The 25,548-nt window shown below is 37.2% G+C and overlaps 1 protein-coding gene across 5 annotated transcripts in view; it reads right to left on the minus strand.

Moving 5' to 3' along the window:
• Window positions 1–25,548, minus strand: part of ANK3 (ankyrin 3) — a 359,094-nt gene that overhangs the window by 235,944 nt on the left and 97,602 nt on the right. For all 5 annotated transcript variants that reach the window (XM_021675764.2, XM_021675765.2, XM_012445733.2 and 2 more), the window contains exons 2-5: window positions 15,351–15,452; window positions 14,871–14,969; window positions 14,595–14,693; window positions 6,212–6,310 (exon numbers count right to left, since the gene is read on the minus strand). In XM_021675764.2, coding sequence (XP_021531439.2) covers window positions 6,212–6,310; window positions 14,595–14,693; window positions 14,871–14,969; window positions 15,351–15,452 — 399 coding nt within the window. The remainder of the gene's footprint in view (window positions 1–6,211; window positions 6,311–14,594; window positions 14,694–14,870; window positions 14,970–15,350; window positions 15,453–25,548) is intronic.

The following is a 25,548-nucleotide window of genomic DNA, read 5'->3' on the forward strand; positions in this document are numbered from 1 at the left end:
GAGACGGAGTTTCGCTCTTGTTACCCAGGCTGGAGTGCAATGGCGCGATCTCGGCTCACCGCAACCTCCGCCTCCTGGGTTCAGGCAATTCTCCTGCCTCAGCCTCCCGAGTAGTTGGGATTACAGGCACGCGCCACCATGCCCAGTTAATTTTTTTGTATTTTCAGTAGAGACGGGGTTTCACCATGTTGACCAGGATGGTCTCGATCTCTTGACCTCGTGATCCACCCGCCCACGGATTTTTAAAAACTGAGATATATGCCTGTCTGGTTCATTACTGTGCCCTGTTGCCTCGCGTATTCCCCGTGCTGTCAGGATACGTGAATTCATGAATGGTACTCATTGCTGCTTTACGAAAAGTCTATAGAGACTAAGGTCTCGAGAGCTAAGAGAAAGACCTTGGCTTCTGTGACCAGTGAGAGAAGACAACACAAAGATCATGCAAACATGACTCTATTTATTTATTCTGGTTGTCTTTTTTCTTTTTAAATTTTAAATTAAAAATTATAATTACAAATATAGGATGCAAAGTGATATTATGATTTATGAATACAAGTGGAATGATCAAATCCAGCTAATGAACATCTTCATCACCACAGTTACTTATTTTTTGTGGTGAGAACATTTGAACTTTATTCTCTTAGCAATTTTCATATGTACAATACATTATTACTAACTCTGTTAACCAAGTTGTGCAATAGATTTCAAAACAAGTAAAATAAAAACAGAAACTTATTCCTCCTCTCTGACAATTACCTCCTGTCTCCCCATTACTCCCAGTTCCTAGCCTCTGATAACTACCATGTTCCTCCTGGCTTCTATGGATTTGATTAAAACATGACTTTAGAATAAATTCAGACATAAGTGCATACATATATACTCTATACATTTTGAACCTTCCCTTTATGTTACCCTGGGACTTGATAAAGGGGACACAGCTACAGATTTCACTGCAGTTAATTAATTTGTGGATTACCTAGAGTTGTTGAATGCAGAGAAATCAGCACAGGATAGAAAATTCTAAGATTGGCTGAGAAATTGTAATTCTGCAATGTTTTCATTATTATATAATCAAGAAGGTATTTATTTATTTATTTATTTATTTACTAGAGAACTGGCATGCAAGTGACTTATGATTTTTATTTGGGTCATGATATTTTATTTCTGTAGTCCTGTGGTACAGAAGAGCATTTGGAAAACACATAGGAGCACGTATGCACCTAGGTCTTCCTAAAACATCCCTTTCAATTCTCTTTCCCTTGCTAGAATACAGAGAAAGGCTCTTATAAATCATTTGATTGAATGCAAATCAGTATACTTATACTCAAGATGTGCAAAACATTGACCCAAAACACCTAAGGGGCATTATTGCTCAGTATCTTCCCCAATAAATCTTTTCTACCAGTGTCTTAATTCGTACAGACTTAATTCTCTTCTGACACCTGTACTCATGCTATTTCCCCAACCCTGCAATGCCCCCTTCCTCTCTCTATGTATACACATCCCATCTACCCACCATGCTTCAAGATCTGGCTTAAATGCCACCTGTTTTCTTTCAACTTTACTACCCAAGACAGCAGGAAAAAGGAAAACAATAACATAACCAATGCATCTAGAAGGATATTCCCTGAAGTCTTATGAAGGATAACAAGAGCTGGGCACAGTGGCTTACGTCTGTAATCCCAGCACTTTGGGAGGCTGAGGAAGGAGGATCACAAGGTCAAGAGATGGAGACCACCCTGGCCAACATAGTGAAAACCAGTCTCTACTAAAATACAAAAATTAGCTGGGTGTGGTGGCATGTGCCTGTAGTCCCAGCTACTTGGGAGGCTGAGGCAGGAGAATTGCTTGAACTTGAGAGGCAAAGGTTGCAGTGAGCCCAGATGGTGCCACTGCATTCCAGCCTGGCTACAGAGTGAGACTCTGTCTCAAAAAAAAAAAAAAGATAACAAACAATAACAAACAGGGAAAGACTGGATACATCCAAGATGTCACTAAAATGATATCATAGGTTTACACTTACAGATAGAAACTTTAGAATATATAAGAAAAGTAGTCTACATATCAATGTAAATAGACATTTTCATTAAGGTACATATATGTATATAATGTGTACATGTGCAAACAATTGGATAAAAATGTTATCTCTAGGAAAAACTAACAGACTTCTTGCCTTTTATTGTATGTTCTCATTTATGTAATGTGTTACTTTTGCAAAAAAAAAAAAAAAAAAAAGGAAATATGCATTGTTTAAATGAGAGTGTGGCAAAAGGAAAATTGTGTTTTAAGATTTAATTTTGCATCTCACTTTAAAAACCTGAACAAAACCTAAGGGGTAAAAATGACAGTCCACTTCTGTTGTGAATCCAAACAAAATGGCTACATTTCCACTGAGGTAAATTTTAAAATTCACAGGACCTATACATAAAGGAAACTATTTTGTACCAGAAAATAAACTGCAACTGAGCGGATTAGCACTGACAAGAATATGTTTCCTGCATAAGCCAATTAAAGATACAAAGATACCAGCTCTAAGGTGTTGACAGCTAAAATTAGCAGCTCCAGATTTTGTTTCGAAACCAAGTTTAAACCGTGTGGTTTGCTGTGTGTGGTTATTCTTAAGATAAAAATGAGCAGAAAGGAAATATGGTACAGGCTACTTGAAAAAAGGGTCCATCCCCTGGTTACCCAAGGAGATCCACTACCTTGTGCAGTGTTTGAAACATAATAGATGCTTAATAATTACTCATAAAATAAATGAACAAACAAATTTACTGCATGCTTCAGAATCATAATTAGCAAGAGGAAGATAGACAGATAGATAGATAAATAGATAGATAGAAAAGAAAATATGCAGTACACAGTAACATAAAGAATTTTTCAAAACCACAATTATATTGAAGTCTTGCTACACATATACAAGATTTGAAGTGTGCCAGGCTTACTGAAAAAAACACTTTTAAAAGAATCTGGCAATATCCCATTATGTAATGAATTAAAGATTCTATCAAAAATGTGCTATTTAAAGGATCCTTTAATTGTCCCCTACTGTTTGTTCTGTAAATACAGACTTTTCTATAAATGACACCAATATTATTGCTAATAAGAGTGTAATGCAGTAATTAGAATATCATTTGAATAAAATGTCTTATTTCCTGTTGTTCTCATTCTCTAATACCAATAATCCAAAAGAGGAGAAAAAATTCAAAGGTTCAAACATCTCTAGGTAATTAGGTGTTGTTTATACAGCAATATAATAGCAACCTCCCTGAAGACATGAACATGACTTATTAGACACAATATTGTTTTTTCCTGTAAAACTACAAAAATAACATGAAATTAAATTAATGTAAAGGAGTAAAAGCTTTTAAAATATATATCCTTGGCCAAAAGACTGAAGTAGTGATTTGAAGATCTCACATACTATTTTTCAAGTTAGTTGTAGGGCTTCTTTTCGGGCCTTGAAAACTTCAAAAAGTACTAGAGAGCTCTGAGAGTTATTGGCAATTGGTTTACAAGCTAATTCAAATCTATTAGCAGTAAATTGGGGTTATGTTTGCTTCTAAAGGAGAGACTGATCTGTACATCACAGTGTAAAAAAAGAGTACCACACCGTCTGTACAAAGACAGCTATGGAATCACTTTCATTAGGTTATTTATATTGCCTAATATTTCCATCCAAAAATGAGGATGGGTTTTCCCTTAGCCAGTAGCCCCTGACTGTCTCTCTTTCCCCTGTGCACTATGACACAGTGTGTGCATCGTACTGTGCTTTGAATAGCTACTACTCTTGAGTGTGAAGAGAGGCACCGTTCTGTGCCTAGCAAACGTTTGTTCTTTTTCGTTTGTTTAGAGACAGAGTCTCACTGTTGCCCAGGCTGGAGTGTAGGGACTACTCACGGTGCAACCACAGAGCACTATATCCTCAAACTCCTAGGCTCAAGTGATCATCCCATCTCGGCCTCCTGAGGAGCTGAGGCTACAGGTGTGCACCACTGCACCTGGCTAAATGTTTGTTATTTTGATATCAACCAGTAGTTATTTCTTAACTAGATTTAAGAATACTATTTAAAAAAATAGGATTCTCATGATAAAAATCCCCTAAAGTACGGATGGGTATAAAATGAAAAAATGGGTATAAAAATCCCCAACAGTACTGATGGGTACAAAGGCTCCCTCCTGATTCTCAGGGCAAACCACTGATAACAATCTACTATGGACGTTTTCTTATATCAGAGGCTTGTCTCATTTTTAACACTGCTGAATGGCATGTTACTGTATAAATATATGAACATTTATTAACAGGTTTCTTTTCAGTTCCTTTCAAAGCCAGATAGTTCTGAATAAACAGGATTCTTATTGGTGGTATATTTAGATTCTTTCTGATTTTTTTTTTTTTTTTTTTTTTTTTTTTTGAGACAGAGTCTCTCATTGTTGCCCAGGTTGTTGCCCAGGCTGTAGTGCAGTGGTGTGATCTCGGCTTACTGCAATCTCTGCCTCCTGGGTTCAAGCAATTCTCCTGCCTCAGCCTCCCAAGTAGCTAGGACTATAGGCATGCGCCACCATGCCCAGCTAATTTTTTTGTATTTTTAGTAGAGATGGGGTTTCACCATGTTGGCCAGGATGGTCATGATCTCCTGACCTCGTGATCTGCTCGCCTCAGCCTCCCAAAATGTGGGAATTACAGGCGTGAGCCACCACCCCTGGCTGATTCTTTCTGATTTTTAGAAATTGCTGTTACTAATTGTGTTGACAAACATTCTTGTCTACTATTTTTGCATCCTAATGCAAATATATCTATAATATATAGCTTATATATCTGGTATTTCTATAATATAAATTGTTAGAAGTGGAACTGCTAAGTAAAAAGTTTTGTAAATATTAATTTTTGATAGTTACTGCCAAATGTTCTGCAAAAGTGTTGTAACCAACAATCAATTTCACCAGTATTGTAGGAAAGTTCTGGATTCCTCTCCCTATCAATTTTTTTTTAGTCTCATTGACAAAAGATAAGATTTTTATATCTGATTAATAAATATTTCTTTGACTAGAAATGAGGATGAGAATTTTTCATATATTTATGGTTGTTTTTATATCTTTTGTGTGAGCTATCACTTAATTTATGTAGTGGTTACCCTAGAAGGCATAATCCCAAAAACTAAGTGAGATTAGATGCAGTTCCTCTATTGCCATCTTTTCTGTGCCCCTCAGGAAGCACATCAGGATGAGCAGTGGTTTATAATAAGGATAACCCTGTATCTGCTCTAATTCACTGTTTTGTTAGAAATAAAAAATACTCATATATTAATCCTTTATTATTAGCAATAGATATTTGGTGACATGCTTAAGTGATTCCAGTCTTCCATCCAGATTAATTTTAAAAATAAACATTACTTAAGACAGTATCAATGGCTTAAACAACTTTCTATTTTTTAATAATTCATCTATCATAGACTGCAAATATTTTTTTTTCTTCAAATACCATGTCTATTTAACACTTTAAAATGTATAATAATTTTGGCTGGGCATGGTGGCCAAGATGGTGAAACCCCATCTCTACTAAAAATATAAAAATTAGCTGGGTGTGGTGGCAGGTGCCTGTAATCCCAGCTACCTGGGAGGCTGAGGCAGGAGAATCACTTGAACCTGGGAGGCAGAGGTTGCAGTAAGCCGAGATCGCGTCACTGCACTCCAGCCTGGGAGACAGAGCAAGGCTCTGTCTCAAAAAAAAAAAAAGTATAATAGTTTTATTTATAAGTATGAATTAAGTCTCAACTTAAAAAACACACAAATTCAATCATAATAATTAGGTTAACTTAAATTTGGAAAAAACCAATTTAAAGCTAACGTTTTATTGAAATGATAATTCAAATCAGTTATTCCAAAACAATTATTGCCTTTGCCCATGAGGCAAAATTGTAAGAGACAAAACAGAATTCTTAAGCAAATATGTTAAATATTAAAATAATAGCACAACTATAGCATAGAATTGGGCATTTAAGAACAGAAAAGGTATCTATGCAACAGAAGATTTTTAAAGATTAAAAGGTGACAGATTTAAAGATTGAAAGATTTAGTAATGTATTTCATAAAACTTATGAACCCACACATTAATATACATCTTCAAATGAAATACTAGTAGGACAAATTCTCAACTCCAAGTTTTCAAAATGTGAACTTACCCATAGGGAAAAAAACCAAAATGACTTACCTCTGTGGCTAGGCTCTGGCTTGCACCATTGTCAAGAAGAAACTTGACAACTTCCAGGTGATTTTCCTGGGCTGCCATATACAATGGCGTGAAACCATTCTGCAAAATAAGAAAAACAATGTTAATCCGCAGCTTTCCAGAGACAATCTATTTTTCTATGATACCAATGATTTATGCTCTAAGAAGTACTCACATACAATAACTTTAATACTTTCATATAGATATTAGTATTTATTAGAAAACCCAAGCACCATCACTTAAGCTAAATTCCTAATCTGTGTAATTCAAAATTATTTTTTATAATTCATAATGTTAGTATAGATCATAGTTTACAGTTAATAGTCCAAGTATAATTCAAAGCAATTTACCCACTTTAAATAAGTGCACTCAGTCATCAACCACTTATTGAGAGCCTACCATGAGTAAGTATTTTACTAGATGCCATGAGACTATGAAGAAAAACACATTTCGTCATTGTAGCTCCCAAGCCTTAATTATCTGTTTTAAATAAACGTAATTCTTTCACACAAAAGTAAGCATCTGAAGTAGTTTCGACATGGAAATGAATTTATATTAATCTCAAATAGCTTCAAGGTTACCACAGATGTGATCTTTAGAGCAAAAAAAGAAATGCTAATTTGCATAATGGTGTGATTCAATCTAATTCATAGTCTGTTTTTTGTAGGTTTCCTTCCTTTGTATTTTTTTGCCAAGGTATTTTTATGTTCAGAATACATATATCCATACATATTATACATTATCCATACGCACATATACACATATATTTTGTGTGTGTGTGTGTGCCTCTCTGAAATATGCATCAACTCTCAAAGAAATTGGATCCAAGCAAATTAACATGCATATTACATCTTAAGTTTCCTATTAAAAATATATTGCATATACATTTGTTTTTTAGAAGAATATATTTCATATCTATGAAATACCATACTATTTTAAAATCTTATTGCAAGATATAAACATCAAACGAATTGCAGTTTTCAAACTATAATATTTTGTTTTATTATTATTTTGAACAGGGTCTCACTCTGTTGCCCTGTTTCAAAATAAGAATAATAAAAAACCAAAAAAAAATGGAGCGTAGTGGTGTGATCACAGCTCATTGCAGCCTGAATTTCTTGGGCTCAAAAGATCCTTCAGCCTCAGCCTCCCAACTAGCTGGGGCTACAGGCATGCACCACCACACCCAGCTAATTTATTTATTTTTTTTATAGGGATTGGGTCTCCCTGTGTCACCCAGAATGATCTTGAACTCCTGAGCTTAAGCCATCTGCCTGCCTCGGCCTCCCAAAGTGCTAGGTTACAATTGTGAGCCACCACATCCAGCCAGTAAATTCTTTTTGCACGCTTTTCAAAATGCAATTCTATTTAACTGAATATTGTAAAAATTTTATTGTATACATTGTGCAATTTCAAAGACTAAAAGTAAATATATTCTAAACTACAATGTTAGCAAATATTCAAACTTTGTGACAAGAAGATTTAGGTTCATTATTATAAATATCAACTACTATATGATTACGTTACTTTTTGATAAGTTCAGCCTCTGGTGAACACACTGCTTTTGGCTTATAACTGAGAACTAGAAAGTAAGTTAAAAAGATCCTTGAGCAGATAAATTTGATGCCACATAACAAATCCACCATGGCTATGTACTTATCAGAGTTCCTCTATTCTACTTCCTCTATTTGGCACACAATTGTAACAAGTTAGGTAATCTGGTTGCCAGGCTCCAGATTAGAAACACAAAATTAGAGGCAGTGGAATGCAACATCACATTCAATCTTCTTAATTTCAAATTGTCTACCTGATAATATCTCTGGAACCCATGGTTACTCTGTTCTATCATGAAAGATTCTACCACATTTAAACATGAAGCACGGAGTACTTGGAACACTGTGTGTGTGTGTGTGTGTGTGTGTGTGTGTGTGTGTGTGTGTGTGTGTGTGTGTGTGTGTGTGTCCATAGGCCTGTGTGTCTTTCATCTCTGTCCCTCTTCCCAGCACTATGAGTGAAACTGAAAGGGAGTTTAGGATTACCCTCATCATATTGCTATTTTCCCATTTTCTAATTAGACCAAAGTGAAAGCTCATGACATCCTTAAATATTTTTTAAGCAACAAAACAAAAAAGAAAAGAAAGGCCAAAACCAGTTGTCTTTTTCTCATCGCTAAACTAAGTACTAAGTGTCTATCTTCCCTTATCCAGTGCTCTCTCTGAAAGCTGAAACTTCGAGAGGGCAGGTTCAGATTTTTAGGGGTAAAGTTTTGTGTGTTTTTTTTTAATAGTTCCAAAATAAATGTTGTCCTCTCGGACATAAATATCAACAAGATATTTATGTCACGGCAAGCAATGCCAGTTCATTCTCAGCTTCAGGGTGGAGGTCTGCTATGGTCCAAGACTGCCTAAGAAACACTAGTCTATCCACACATGTCTGGCTGTAGTGAGTGTCCATTGTTGTCACAGTTTCCTTCCAGAACCAACCATTTCAGGATCCATGAAGAAAGCCCAGACTCAGGCACCGGGTTTTAAGGTAATTCTTTCTTACAGACCTGGAGCTTCTAGAGAGTTATTCTTAAGAAGCACAACTCTGAAATCATTCCACATGCCCTGTTTTATAATGACAGAAACTGAGATGCACAGAATTAGGATTACGTAGAAACACTTGTAGACACGAGTCACAGAAAGATGTAGCCCTGTAATTAACTGTTTTCCACAATAGCTTTCCACCTTCTTTTAGAGTACTTGCCATCCTAAGATTATTACCTGAGAGTTGATCATTTTCTGAATGGTCATATCCTTGCTTGTTTTTTGATTTTTAAAATATTTATTGATATATAATTTGCATCTCATAAAGCTCACCTTTTTAAAGTGTACAATTTAGTGGCTTTAAGTATATTCATAAAATTATGCAACCCTTCTATCTAATTCTAGAACATTTTCATCATCCTAAAAAGAAGCCCTATACTCCTTAGTAATCACTCCCCGTTTCCTCCTAGTAACCACTAATGCACTTTCTGTCTCTATGGTTTGGTCTATTCTGGTTATTCTATATAAATATAATCATACAAAATCTGTCCTTGAAGGGTCTTATGCTATTTCTTTCATTTTTTTTAAGAGATAGTGATATGGTTTGGCTGTGTCCCCACCCAAATCTCACCTTGAATTGTAATAATCCCCACATATCAAGGGCAAGGCCAGGTGGAGATCATTGAATCATGGGGCAGTTTCTCCCATACTGTTCTTGTAGTGAATAAATCTCATGAGATCTGATGGTTTTATAAATGGGAGTTCCCCTGCACATGCTCTCTTGCCTGCCAGCATGTATAACATGACTTTGCTCCTTATTTGCCTTCCACCATGATTGTGAGGCCTCCCCAGCCATGTGGAACTGTGAGTCAATTAAACCTCTTCTTTATAAATTACCCAGTCTTGGATATATCTTTATTAGCAGCATGAGAACAGACTAATATAGATAGGGTCTTGTTCTTACCGCCCAGATCCGTGTGTAGTGATATGATCATAGCTCACTGCAGCCTTAACCCGGGCTCAAGTGATCCTCCAGCCTTAGCTTCCTGAGTAGCTAAAACAGGCATGCACCACCGCATCTGGGTAACTTTTTTATTTTTATTTTTGTGGAAACAGGGTCTCACTATGTTGCCGGGGCTGGTCTCAAACTCTAGCCTCAAGTGATCCTCCTGCTTTGGCCTTCCAAAGTGCTAGGATTGCAGGTGTGAGCATGGTGTGTGGCCTTCTTATGCTATTTCTGCTCTCTATACTGATAAAATGTTTTTGGTGAGTCTCTCATGGTGGAAATTTCGATTTTAGAGTTGTCATTTGTAGAGTTGGGTGCTTATTTTATTTAGCTTTAGTTTCTGTCACCAGTCCTCATACCCATTTCCCCTTCGGGAAAATGTCACCCCTATTTTCTTTTAGAGAATTACTTCTTCCCATTATGCAGATAGGACTTGTCCTGGATGGACTGAGACAAATGAGCTTGCCCTTCATTAATTATGGAGTAGACACACATGCAGGTTATCTTCTGTTTTCTCGTTTAGGTCCACCCTTGATTGACCTGTAGGAACCAGGTCAGAGGGCAGCCCTACTCTCTTGCTTAACTCTATGTTCTCCTACTCTCCACCCCAGCTATGGGGTTTCCAAAGCTTCTGAAAACTTCTTTAGCTTTCTGTTCTCTGTGTTCCCCAAGCAATTTCAATAAATTTCCTCTTGTGCTTAAGTTAATTTCTATTCCTTTAATTCAGATAACACCCCAAATTACAAATTTTATGTCTCAAGAAATGGTCAAGACATGAGAACACATACATGCCATTTAGTTATGATTCTAGAGAGAAAATCAGAAGTGTCCTTTGGAAAGGGCGAATAAAAATACTGCCATCGCTCCCCAGCTCAGAGGCTGAGACACCCTTAACTCAATGTGTTGTCATTAGACAACCTAGAACCGTAACTGTTCGCTGTGAAATGGCGCGTGGATTGGGAGAATGGTCAGATTTCAAAATAACAGAAAAAAGTATACCACTGTCTTTATAGTAATTTCCTAATTTAGAACATTTCCAAAACAAAGCTTGAAGGAATATACGGGTGCCCAATTTGCATTTTCTTTTCTGTAACAACAACAGATTAAATCTCTAAAGGCAGAGCAGCTTAGATGGAGTGAGTATGCTATTTGAAGTCTGATTTTATCCAATATATTCAATACCTTCTGCTCCGAATGTTTACAGTGGTGCTATTATAAGCATGTAAATCTGCAGACTTATAATTTTGTACATAGTACTGAGGCATGCTGTCTAATACACACCAAAATAAAATAAAATAATAAGTATTCCTATGATTTCACTTGGGGAAGAGCTTACATTTCATCCATGAAATTTTTCTATTCATTCTAGTTTTCTATGGCCAGCCTTTGCACCTCATAAAGCGCTGTTCTTAATTAAGATGTTAAGGGTATGGTGAAAGATTTGCATTGATTCCTATACGTCACTAATTTTCGTGAAAGTCAGTTAGATTAGAGGTGCAATGTGAGGTCACAAAGGCTCAATCTGAACCATACCCAAAGTCCCATACTTGTACAGTCTAACTTTGTCAGGATCAAACTGTCCCACCATAGGGAATATCAGAGTACCCAGAAAGACCAAGGAGGCACTGGCTAACTTAAAGCCTATTACCTTTGCAAATACCACCATGAAAATCCACTCATTTAAAATACTTTGGCAGTTATAATGTTATTGGAAACGGACTTCACTTCTTTATAAATTCAGTTGGTGCTTTATATTATAAAGACAGAGAAAGCGGGAAGAGTGGGGGATGTCATTTGTGCAGTTTGAGATTTTTCAACAGCAAACATTGTTAATCATTGTTGATCTATCTAGTATAAAGTATTAAGGATTTAATAATAGAATTCCTTATTATCACAATTTAGTCAACTCAATTTCTTTCTCAGAGTAGGACTCGATGACTGGAATGTTAAGTAATAAAAGAAAGAGTTAACTTGTTAGGACCTAAGATCAAGGCAATGACAGAAATTACCTTAAAATCTATAAATTCCTAGTTTATAAAGCCTTAGTTTATAAGATGAGAACTTTATATTCCCCAACGTCATTTTTATGTTTAAGAGGAGAATTTTTATAATGAAGAGTAAGGGGCTCTTTTTACACTATATTTTGTTAGCTAGTAAATATTGCCTATGGGTTAAAATTTTATGTCAATAGTGATGCCGTCTTTCTTGAATATTAATATTTCTGTACTGTTTTATGTGCTGCTGCCTAAATGGAATTGACATTGTTGCTTGTTACTCTTTATGAAAGCTCCTACTGAAGAGTTGTTACCAGGAATTATCACAGAAACTCCCTTCCTTCGCATGTTCATCTCATTACTTATTTCATCCACAGAACAAATTCAGAAGGCATATGAGGGCAGGTGTCCAGATGAAGGGGGAAATGCTTTGCTGTGCAATGTGTGGCTGGTAATTTCAAGCACAACTGTAAGTAACAGGGAATTTCACATGTTCTTCTCCCTTACTGCATCATCAGTGTGGAATGTGTATAAATTCAAATTAGAACTGATTAGGATTTTATTTCAACTGCAGCTTCTCCCAAACACTGCAGAGTCAGTTTAAAACTATGGCTATTATTCAACAGTGGATGTGATGTTTGAAAGAAGGAGGTCTATTTTTTCCTCCCTTGAGAAAATAATAAAAGAAATGAATATGGATTAAAGAGTTTTCCCACTATTTCAGAGCTTAAAACTACCTAGCCTTATTTCAGTAAAATATTATTGGATTATTAAAAAAAAAAATTCATTTAAAAGCATGATGCTTCTATTGTAGTCAGCTGGTCTGTATCTCTCTCAAAGTACTATACTTGTTGCTATTCAGTTTTATATTATTCCTTTCTGGAAAAGCATTATTACTCCAAAGGAACTCTCCTAGGGAATCAGAATAATTGGCACAGATCATGTAACAAAGGTCCAACCACGGGAAACTAGAATGAATTTAGAGCAAGTATACAAGAACCATGCAGTTGGAAGCACTATGCAGTTCCTTTTCTTTGACTCTGCCATTTTATGGCATCAGAGCTGTCATTGCTGTGTCTGTAGTAAACAGGGGAGGAAGTCACTGCAGTTCTGTGAACCCATAAAACAGAGGACACTCTTGATATCCTAAGATAATTAGTACTGGAAAAGCACAGTAAAATCAAGTGCATTTAAATGGAGAGTAAAAGGCCATAGCAAATAATTTTTTTAAAAAGTTTGATTCAGACTTACTCTTAAAAGATAAAACTGGAAATTATAAAAATAGGCTTATATGATTTAATATAATACAGATTATAACTGCATTCATGTATAAGTTCTCAGAATGAACAAAGACTAAACCAAGTGTTATTTTTTCCCAACAAAATGATATATGTTGAAATTCTTCACATTTTAATTTTCATAGCATAAGAAAAAAGACCATCTTTTGCAAGAAGTATTTGTCATCTAAAGATCTCACTTAACTTTTGGTCTTCATTTAATCTATGTATTTTCAAATCATTCTTATATGAAACAGCTATCAGGAAATCATCCTAACTTTTCACATGCTTCCTAGTCTAATGCTGCCAGAGTGCTACGTATGCACAGCTCAGCTGTGCACCCAGAAGTTCTCCAACATCACTTTCCCTGACTTCAGGAAATCTAGTGTCTTTGTCAAAACTTGCAGTTTTGTTCTACAATCAATTTGTTCAATATCCAACATCCCTGGCGAGACACTGACAAATAGGGATGGAAGTCAGCATTTGGCTGGAAGGAAAGTCTGAGTGGGAACCAGTTTTAAATGCAGTCATGTCCTTAGTGAATATTTTTGCATTATGATGATATTTGCTTTCCTACATGACCTGTCTGTGGGGACCCAAATAACGAATACTTGAATAACGAGATATTTTTACACAAAATAAAGTAAAGTAAATTCTTTTAGACTCAAAGTCTATCAAATGATAAGCTATTGGTGTTCCTCTTAGAAATTCAGCAAAGACCATGTAAGATTTAAAGGAGTACCTATGTTCATTACAAATAGTCTGAAAATTTTTAAATTTGAGGACTCTTAAAGTTCCTTCTGTCTTTAAAAAAAAAATCTGTTTTAGACAGCAACAAAGATACTTTAGTTATAAGGAGGAATTAAGTATATTCTCCCTTTTCCCAAATAGATAAAACACTGATATATTTTGAAATTTTAAGAACATTTCCTTATTTATAGGCATCTTTATTTCTTTTGTAGGTTAATAAATACTGAGATTGAACCTAAGCTAGCATCATAAAATAGTGTAAGACCCTGCATTATAGATACTCTTTAAACTTTTGCGTCTATGACTGGTATCTTTTATAGACAGACTACTTTAAAAATCTGACTCTCTCTTATATATTGCAAATGAGAATACATGTGATTTTAAATAATCTGCAATAATTTAACTTTTTTTTTTTTGAGACACAGTCTTGCTCTGTCACACAGGCTGGAGTACAGTGGTGCAATGTTGGTTCACTACAACCTCTGCCTCCTGGGTTTAAGTGATTCTTGTGCCTCAGCCTCCCAAGTAGCTGGGATTACAGGCATGTGCCACCACGCCAGGCCAATTTTTTTTTTTTTTTGTATTTTTAGTACAGACAGGGATTCACCACATTGGCCAGGCTGGTCTCAAACTCCTGGCCTCAAGTGATCTGTCCGCCTTTGCCTTCCAAAATGTGCAATAATGTAACTGTTTTAAATATAGTTCTTAAGCATTGTGTTCTTAGAGGATATGTGAACTAAGCAAGCACCTGACACAAAGAACATTGTTTGTGAATTGTAACAATGTCTATGCATGGAGTTGTACGCTTACCTGAGATTGTGCATTGACATTGGCTCCATTTGTAACCAAGACTTTTACTACCTCTGCTTGTCCAGCCAAAGATGCGATGTGCAATGCTGTGTTTCCTTTCTGTAAAATGAAAATCAAGATATATCAACTCACTGATCTATTGAATTTTTCTATTATCCTCAAAGAGAACAAATTTAACAAATATCTTATGAGAGTTGTGCCCCAATTCTTACTGCGGGCTGAATTCTCATAGAACATGGCAAGTGGTACCAAAAGCATTCAATATGTGATACTGACCTTCGTAGCTGCATCCACATTGGCTTCTCTCTGTAGCAGCTCAGAAACAACTTCTACATGGCCTTCTTTGGAAGCAAGATGGAGAGCATTCAACCCATTCTGACCAAAAGGAAAGGAAAAGCTTTATTCAGCAGGTTGAAAATAGAGCAGTAAACAGACTACCAAGAACTCCTGAGATATTGTAATGTCCTACCTAATGATCACTTGCATGTGCAGGAACTTGAATTAGGAGTCAAAGTACTTGAAAACCACATGGGTTGTTCTGTTATCATCATTTACTAAATTTTAGAAATTAACTAATGGACATATGCCTACATTTCTGAATGTTCTTCTAACAGAGCAGAGGATAATTTGACAATGACAAGTCGATAAAATTCAATGGAAAAAAAACTCACATACAAAAAAGAAAGTTTTTAAGAGTTTAAAGTCTGGATTTTTAGAGTTTTAAGTAAAAAAAAATCAATAATAACTTCCACTAACCTGATTGCAAATGTTGATGTCAACTCCATTTTTTATGTAGTCGAGGGCCTTTTCAAGGTGTCCAGCTCGAGCTGCTCTTAAGTAACTTGCGTTGGCATCAGACTAAAATAAAAAAGAGAAACATTTTGATGAAAAATGAAGCTAATCTGCATGTTTATAAACTATCCAGCTTAGGGTCCAAACTAAAATAATTGAACTCTTTTATTTCTAACATGGAAACATGAATAAAAGTTCTTTGTAAAAGAACCAAGAAAAGGACAAATTTTTTAAAAGTTATTTTTGATGGTACAGTGTCACCCCTTGTGTGATGTCACAATTCATTCTGAAGTGAGAGAGAAAATTCCCTATAATGTATAGGCACCTTAAATCAACACAATTTCCAGAGGGAAAAGAGAAATTCAATTACTTATTGATAATTACATTATGAAGACCCCACTATTTTCTTGTAGCAGAAATGTAACATCTATTCCATTTATCCATATCCACCACAGCCATTTTTCCAATGAATAGCTTCAAAATGGCATTCTTCTTCTTCTTCTTAGAGACAGGGTCTCACTCTGTTGCTCAGGCTGGAGTGCAGTGGTGCAATCACATCTCACAGTGGTGTGATGAGGCTCAAGATCCTCCACCTCCTCCTCCCAAGGAGCTGAGACTCTATTAAGCATGTGCCACCATGCCTGGCTATTTTTTTATGTTTTAGAGACAGGGGTCTCACTATGTTTTCAGGCTGGTCTTGAACTCCTGGCCTCAAGCAATCCTCCCACCTTGGCCTCCCAAAGTGTTGGGATTATAGGCATGAGCCACCATGCTTGACACATTTTATGTTGTACTTAGCAGTCTAACAGAAATTTGCAGGCAATGATGTTCTACTGGATTTTCCTATAGTACACAGCCATCTGTAGGAGCAGCAGCAGAAAGAAATACATACAAAATTTTTTAAAAAACAAGACATGTACTTCACTCACTGAGAGCTTGCAACTGCTAAACTCTAACATCTATAATTTCACAGTTGAAACCATCTACTATTAAAATCTTTAATAGAAAGATGGTGAGAAGAAAGACAGTGCAAAGCTGGGCCTGGCCTGCAAACTTTATAAAGAAGTCTTGCTTAATACAGCACAATACAAAAGCAGGTTTTCCTGAAAGAGCAGCCAAACACATCTTGTCACCAGTTATAAATGCAATCACGAAGGGTATGGCTTAAAAGAGAAAAGTGTCTTCTTTCAGCCATATGGTGAACACCGCCTTCAAAGCCTTTGTTCAAATGCCACCTCATCTGTGAAGCCTCCCCAGACCCCCCAGGTGGAGTTTAGTTTCTCAGTGCTCCCAGCATGAATTTCATTGAACTCTCTTTGTATGTACCACACAGCATCACAGATTTTGGTATATCTGTCCTTATTCCACCATCAATTATGAGCTCCTTCAGAATAAGCAGAGGAGGCAGATTAAGGAGCAGGCAACTGGAAAGCAGCCCAGATGCCAGTCTTTAAGAGAGGAACTCTAATTCTTTCATGGAAATGTAATTGAGAAGAAGGAAATTCTACCCCTCAGAAGGGTCTGTGGTTCCAGTGTGGGTCGATTCACTGAGTCAACTTGCTCAGGACCTCGGAGGAGAGGCCACTGCCTCTGGGGTGGCCTTCACCCTTCCCTTTTATGGTACTGTGCCTCTCTCAATCATTATTGTGACTCTAAATCGGGGCTCCTTAGGCTCGGCAGTATTGGCATTTTGATCTGAATAATTCTTTGCTGCAGGGGACTGTCTTGTTCATCGTCCAGTGTTTACCAGCATTTTCTACTGATCAGGTACCAGCAGTACCCCCTATTTGTGACAACTAAAAGTGTCTCCAGAATTGCCAAATGTCCCTCAGGGGAGGGGGCCAAAGTCTTCCCAGCTGAAGACCACCGCTTTAAATAAATAGTAACCCAACTTATATAAAGATTGTACGCTTCAGGAGGCTGAACTCTGGCCTGTTTGGGTTGCCACATACCTTGAACTCAGCACAAGGCAATGTGACTCTATGCCTAATATTCATCTTTCTGTTTCTCCTGCAACTGGAAGCATTCTTGGCACATAGCAAGTGTCTCTAAGTGTTTTGTCAATGAATGAATCAACAAATAAGTAAATTGGGTGGAAATAACTATGAATTAAATTATGGCCTGAAATAATACAGGAGGCTTTATTAGCAGCAGCAACAGCAGTTTAAGTTGAGAATCTGATAGATACAAAGGTGAACACCAGGGATTATAAACTAAGTCACTGAGTCAGGTGTCTGAGAGCACACATAGCTATTACTTAAAATAACATAAAATTGGAATTTGAGATAAGCATGAAAATTACTTAATTAGAGCAGAAGGTTAAGAAGATGACAAGAGATAAAGGTTCAAGTTAAACAAGGACAAATCAAAATTTCCAAGGATTTAAAGAAAAATAGAATGCAGTTTTTAAAGAGGTTCACTATTTAGAGGTTAGTTTTCTGTTTATAAGTTCAGTTAGAACTAAATTAGCTATGCAAGGATGGCTCATTGCACCATAAAATATCATCTTCTTTGTGCCTGCTCAATGACTTATCAGTGAATTTGCCCAGAAGGGCTCTGATGCCGTTCTGGGAACAAATGACATCAGTCTGCCTGGATATTTCAACTGCCAGAGATAACAACTGTGAGTTAAGCATCCCAAACTCCAAAGTGGAGTACATATAAAAGAGCAGCTAAAGAAGTTAAAAAAGAGGTGTTGTAATTCAAGAAAAAAGCCTTTGAATTGATCCCGTATCTGGAAATATTTAATAATTTCATACACTTTCCATTTTCCTCAGAATTTTCCCACCCAAACCTCTGAAACAAAACAAAATCAGTATAAAACAAATCTTTGAATTCAGTGGTTCTCTACCTATTTGGAATCTGGATTCGAGACTAATAAAGGTGATGAATGAATGATCTTTCTTCAACAATTGCACATACACACACCAAATCTATATCTGCATACACAATTTGCACATAATTTCATGTGGCTCAGGTGTGCTAAGCCTGCTCATGAACTTGCATTTAAGAATTACTGCTCTACTGATAGAAAATTCTCTGGTGGACACCTGCATTATATCTATTTCATCCAATCACCCTGATATCAAACAATTCTCTGAGATAGCTAATTGACCACCTCAGAACTTTAGGAAATACAAGCAAAAATGGAAATTAACTTTCTTCACTTTTCTTGGCCCTCTGTTACATATCAACATGCTTACCACGCCAAAACCATACCAACCACCTACTTCAAATAAAAAGGGGGAAAAGGTAGAGAAAAAGCAAGAAGAGGGGAATGAAGACTGCCCTGAAGAAAATTTACATCTTAGGAAATGACCTTACAAAGCCCACAGAAAAATAACCAGTAAGCTCCTCCTTTTACCCTTAGCCACCGGCAAGCAATGTAGCCACATCTTCCTTCCTCAAATATTTGCTGAACCTCGACTATGTATTAGTCATTTTGTCAATAACTGGATACACATTGGTGAACAAAATAAATGTGGTACAAATAATGACTTACTTGCTTTCATTTCACAACTTCTTACTCTCCTCTAAAATAACCTTGCATAAGTGGCAGGGCAAATATTGGATTCTTAACCATTTTTCTCCCAAGTTGGCCCATAGGTACTATATAATACTTATGCATTGTTGTTTATATTCTTCATGTATGAAAAACACAATATTTTTACTAGACTCAGTATCAGTAGGTTGTATCTCATTGCTGTCATTTCATGGAATAACTAGGAGTTATTCTTAACATAGTCTATAGCTTGTTTTTTTAAACCTTTTGATAACCTTGTATCAAAACAATGCCTCTTTTGATGCTATATCTAAAGATGCACCCAAAAATGTCAACAAATTACTAAGGAGGAAATTAGGTTCAAAGACAAGTGGGGCTTAGCCACATGAAAAGTCACACAGACAAGGCTACTGCCTAAGGAGTTAGTTGCACAAAAATGAATATGAACAGGTTGTTCAGCACTTTTTTCCTTCTGGGTGACCAAAATCTGAAGAATTTGGAAAATGAAAGTTTATTTTGTTAGCATTTAATGTCCCGTCTACTTAGTCATTTTACTAGAAATATGAATCATGTATGTTTTTCAAGGAAATATCTTCAGGGATGCAGTCAAGCATTATTATGAATTAGTCTAGTAACTCAGCATCTTTACTGGCAGTGGAATATTGATATTATTCAGCAGAAAGCAGTTATTGGAAAGAATAAGCATTTTCAGAGTGCCAACCTCAGTAATAATATTTCATACCTCTGACTATAAGCTAGGCATGATTACAAGCACTTAAATAACATTAACTTAATATTATTCTTTACTTAACATAATACGTATTAACTTTATAATTCCTTATAATAATGTATTTAATCCTTGTAACAGTGCCATAAAGTAATGTAGTAGGTTGAATGGTGTCTCCCCAAAACTTATGTTCATTAGGAACTTCAGAACATGACCATATTTGGAAATACAATCTTTGCAGATACAATTAGTTAAGAAGAGGTCATATTGGATTAGAATGGGTCCAAAATCCAATGACTAACCTTTTAAGAAGAAAAGTCACACGGACACTTAAGAGAGATGATGGCCAAGTGAAGAAAGAGGCAAAGACTTGAGTTATGCTATCTCAAGGCAAGGACCAGAAGTGGGAAGAGGCAAGGAAGAATCCTCCCCTAGGGTCTTTAGAGGAAGTATGATTCTGCTGATACCTTGATTTTGGACCTCTGGCCTCCAGAACTGTGAGAGAATACATTTCGGTTATTTTAAGCCCCACTGGTTTGTGGTGGTTTACCACAGCAGCCCTAGCTAACTAACACAAGTAGGTACTATTACCAGCTCCATTTTGTAGATGAGAAAATTGAGCTGTGGGATAAGTGACTTTGCCAGGGACATAGAGCTTGTGAATGACAGGGACGCAAACTCAGACAGCCTGGCTCTGGAGTCTAGGCTGTTAATCACCGCTCTAAGAAAGGGCTTAATAAATGCCTGGTCTATTCCAAATGCTCAATAACTCTTAGCTCATTCATTCATTCATTCATTTTCCATCAGTCCATCCACTTATCTGTCCATCCATCAAATTAACTATTTTAGGAACTTTCAGATATATCTTCCATGGATCAGAATTTCCTGAGTTTATTATGAGACTCAAGATCAGGCTCAGAGTGGATCACCTGAAAAAACACAGACTGGAGACCCAGTGAGTACATAACAGAGCTCTGCTTTTTTGCTTCTAAAATCTTTGTGGGGGGCAAGGGCGATCTCAGGAACCTCTTTCTACTTGATGTGCCAATTCGCTAATCTTTCCCTTTACCTCACCTTCCCAGCTACCTCGGAACCATGTGAAGGGTCAAATGATCCCTTCTGTAAACTTCAAATTCCTTTTTTCTACTGGTGCCCTGTCTTCTGCCTACCAACATAGAAAACAAAACAAAATGCAAAATACAAAAAAGTTTCCTTCTCCTTTTTACCCAGCACCCCTTTATAAGTGATGATCTCCTCTATTTCCCACTGTGTTGGACTAGCTAAGAACCAAAGCACTGGAGTCACACAGCCCAAATCTGTATTTCAGCTATTCTACCTCTTAGTATTTGGCAAGTTTTAAAAAATATCTATGCATCTCAGTTTTCTCAGCTGTCAAATGGGAATAAAATAACCTACAGTTAGGATAAAATTAGGTAATTCAGGTAAAGTGATTAACAACGTGAGTGCACAGCTAGGCACTCAATAAATAGATGTTTTTAAGTTCTCCTTTAAATATCAAACATTTTGAAAAAGTGGTTTAGGTTCACACTGACTTATAGCCTTAATACTAATTCATATTTGCTCTTCTGGCAATATGGTTTCTCTCTCTAATCAATATAGCCTCTCTGTACAAAATCACTGATGACCTTCCAGTTATCAAGTTTCATGACTTTTAAGTTTCTCCTCTAGTAATGTTGAACCATTTGATGGTATCAATAACCTTTTTTTTCTTGAAAATCTTCCCTTGAGCTTTTCTTCTGTTATCTCTTTATTCACTTCCTTCTGTGCCTCACTGCCTCAACCCATCACTGAAAATGTCCACTATGTTCAGAGCTCACAATTCTTTCCTTCCTGCATGTTCTTTCTAGGTGACCTCATCATGTCCATGGCTTCCACCATTCTCTCTAAGCCCAGCACTCCATATCCACACAGTGCTCATCCTCATCCCAAGACATTTCCATGTCCTACACTCAACAACAGCAAGAACAAAAGTGTGCTGAGACATACAATCTGCCTGCAACCAGGTGCTAACGACAGAGATATGAACAACAGATTTCCTCATTTTTATTTAAACATCCCAAGATTATCCTAGCCACCCAGGCATACAATCTTGGTATAACTCTCTGATTACCTTTTCTTCCTTCCTCTTTCCCTCCAACCCCTTTCCAGAAAGTTATGTGTACACATCTGATTCAATATTCCAACTCGGGGACTTTCTTAGTTCTCCATTCTTCTTTTAGAAAAAGTATTTATCATGATGTATATCATACATTCAAAAGAATACATAAAACATATATGAAACACCCACATACGCACTATTCAGCTCAACTATACAAGTTACAAGTGGATTTGAAGACTCCTAACAAGTCCCTTCATGAGTGGTTCTCCTAAGGCATCTTGTGTTTTAGCCATTCACTCTCAAGCCTTTCTTTATAGTTTAAACATTTATGTATGTACCCCTCCCTGAGCTAAATAATATGTAATTGACTTAGTCTTAGTACTTAAGAGTCTTAGTATGCTATATAAGTAAAATTATATATTATGTATCATTCTGTCTTTGTCTAATGTTGTGTTTCTTAGAGTCTTCCATGTTGATATGTAACATGTGGGTAACTTATCATTGTTGATGTAGAAGAGTCCATTATGTGATTATAACACAAGGTATTTATCCACTGTAGAGCTGATGGAGGTTTGTCTTGTTTCCAGTTTGGATCCACTATGAAAGATACTGCCATTAATATTCTGGCTCTAGTTGGGGTGCATAAAGGCAAGAGGTTTTTAAATCTTAGGGTCATAAATGCTGGATCACTCAGTATGTGCTTACTCAGCTTTACTAGTTAATTTCTAGTTAATTGTATTTCAAAGTGATTACAGCAATTTACATTTCTGTGGCTTGTGACTGTTGCTTGTGACCTCATATTCCTTAGAAACTAATCTTTGGTAATTCTTTAAAGCCTAGGTTAATGTTATCGGTTTCCAAAGAGAAATTTGAGATTGGTTCTGCCCGTTGCTTAGAGGCACTATCAACCCAAGATTATTTTAAAAATAAATGCTTGGCTTGAGGTTTTTTGTTTATGTTTTTGTTAAGACTACATGGATAAATTTAGATCTCAAACTGGTATAGACATGAGGGATTCCTTGCGGTTACAAATTCTCAGGACAGACTTTCTTTTTCCTTCCATCTGGTGATAAATGGAGACAGGAATGTTTTTCCTATGGTGGGTTTATTTCCTGTCCATTCTTATATTGGGGGCTCACCATTCGGGGCCCAGATTAATGTGAGGTCTTTTATTAGACGATCCCCCGTCAGCATGTCCTAGGCTTTGTCTTCTATACTCTGTATTCACACAACAAAGTATAACAGCTTTTGCTTTCACATATATATATTTTTAAATCTCTACAGCCTTCTTACTTTTAAAGTGGTAGTTCAAAGACGCACTTCAAAAACTTATTTTTATTGTTTTCCTAACATCTTAGCTTTCCCTACAGCTGAAAATACGCTCACTTATTTTTTCCTCATTCATTCTGCTCCCTGTCCAGTTCAACCCCTTGCTCTATAATGCCCAGATCATTTTAAAAACCTCCAGGAGGTTGTAGTTGGCACTAGTTGATCTGCTGGAAGCACTGAACAGTGTATGAAGAGCCACTGAGGCTTCTAAGACAGTCAAAACAAGGAAAAATAGCTGCAATTAAATGAGTGCCTGGGACCTCACTAGGCACTTTACATATATTATTATCCAATATGTCTTACCATACATGTATTATCATTCATTTCTTAAGTATTCAATCAAGACAGGAATCTCATTACAGAGGCAGAAACCTAACTTTCATAAAAATTAATTGTTTTGCCCAAGGTCACATAACTAATAAGTAAGCAGCAAGGAATGAAACCCAAGACTGCTCGATAATAAGCCCAGCTCTTTGCTCAACACCACTGGTTTTCCAGTTGAGTTCTATGGAGCCCTGAAGTTTAGAAACACTGAGATCAAGTGTAGGGCTCAGTCAGCAGAGTTCTGTGTGTCTATCTTCAGTTTCATCCCAAGTAGGTCGACCCTTACCTGTTTCATAAACTGCTGTTTGATGCCATACCTCACTTGTTCAAATGTTGCTTTTAAACAATAATATCCAATCCACTTCTATGACATAGGCTCACAGGCCCTTTAAAACCTGTCCCAAACACATACTTCCTGCCTGAAACAAAACATGAATCAACACTAATCTTGAAAGCAATCTAGATACCTTTTTATTCCTTAACTGCCCCCTGTAATTTCCTGGCACTGACTTCACCTAGGACATTGGTAATAACAGTAATGCTCCACTAGCAATGCTCGCTAACCCTCCTCACTTTCCCTTTCCAACCAACAGACTCACCTACTAAATTCTGGGTCCAGCTCAAAGATCCCTTCGTATTTGCTACTTTCTCTGATAAACACCAAGCATGACCCCTTCTCACTCTGGACTCCTACAGCACTTGGTCTGTTCTACTTAGGATCACATATCCTATAAAGATGGACAATAATCTGTTTTAGGGTAGGTCTTTGTCTTCCATACTGAGGATGCAGCTTTCAATAATGTTATAATCTAGCTGTGCAAACTGGAGCCTGAATTCATAGCAGAGGAACCTATAGAGGTTGATAAAGTCAGAGAAGCTCATCGGGAAGGGCTGTTTCTGCATCCTGGATACAGCTGGGAAAACAGCAGGTAGGAGGAGGCAGGATTTCAACAGGAGATTTGGTCAGTGGAGAATAAAAGGAAGAAAAGGTAGGTAGAAATAAAGAGATGGAAAGGTTTCAGGAATGGTGAACAGACAAGCTCTACTCAAAGGGGATTCCCCTGGGAGGGGGGAGCAGGCATAAAGGACAGATTCAGGGAAGGTTTGGAATGCCAGATGAATCTGATTTAACTTCACCCTAAACATACCAGAAGGAAATAAAGAGTTTTGAGGAGTGAAAAGACATCATTAAAGCTATGTATTGGCCCAATTAATTGATACCGGATTTGAGTGTGGGAGGAAATGGAGACAAGATCTGTGGGTCCTTGATGTCAACCCCACATGCCTCAAGGATCTCTCAGGTAGGATTCTCATACACACACCCACACACACCCACACCCACCCACACACACACACACACACACACACACACACACACACACACACACCACACATCACAGTCACGGGATTCAGATTCCATGGGTCTGAGATGGGACGTTTTGATCATGCAGCTCAAACCAATCTCCTTTGGCTGCACATTAAGTTCTCCTTCACCAAAGGAGAAAGCCACTGAAGTAGGTTATTGTGAAATACAGTTGTATGTGATAATGTGATAAGAAGACCTGGGGAGTTAGCTGTGGAATGGACAAGAAAGGAGTGATGTGAGAGGTACCCTGAAGGTATACTGACAGGCTTCTAATATCATATACAAGATCAGGATATCATGGCCAGATTTTAAATTCTTGGCTTTCATAATTACCTCCTCCGACCCTTTTTTTCTATGCCCTGGTTTTTTTTTTCTTAAACATATGGGGTCTTGCTCTGCTGCCCAGGCTGTATTCAAGCTCTTGGGCTCAAGCAATCCACAGCTTCTGGCTTATGCAACCTTCTTTCTTCTCATCTTTTCTCCTCTTTTCTCTTTTCCTCTCCTCTCTCTCTCTCTCTCTCTCTCTCTCTCTCTCCGCCCCCCCGCCACTCCCTCTGCCCTTCTCTCCCTCCCTCCTTTCATTTTTGAGATAAGGTCTCACTCTCGTGCCCAGGCTGGAGTACAGCAGCACTATCATGGCTTTGCTGTAGCCTTGACCTCCCCAGGCTCAGGTGATCCTCCCATCTCAGCCTTCCAAATAGTGGGGACTTTAGGTACACACCACCACACCTGGCTAATTGTAGTATTTTTTGTAGACATGAGTTTCACCACGTTGCCCAGGCTGGTCTCAAACTC

This window comes from Aotus nancymaae, unplaced genomic scaffold (genome assembly GCF_030222135.1).
Source record: "Aotus nancymaae isolate 86718 unplaced genomic scaffold, 86718_ANA_hifiasm-v0.15.2.pri h1tg000010l, whole genome shotgun sequence".
NCBI classification, from domain to species: Eukaryota; Metazoa; Chordata; class Mammalia; order Primates; family Aotidae; genus Aotus; species Aotus nancymaae.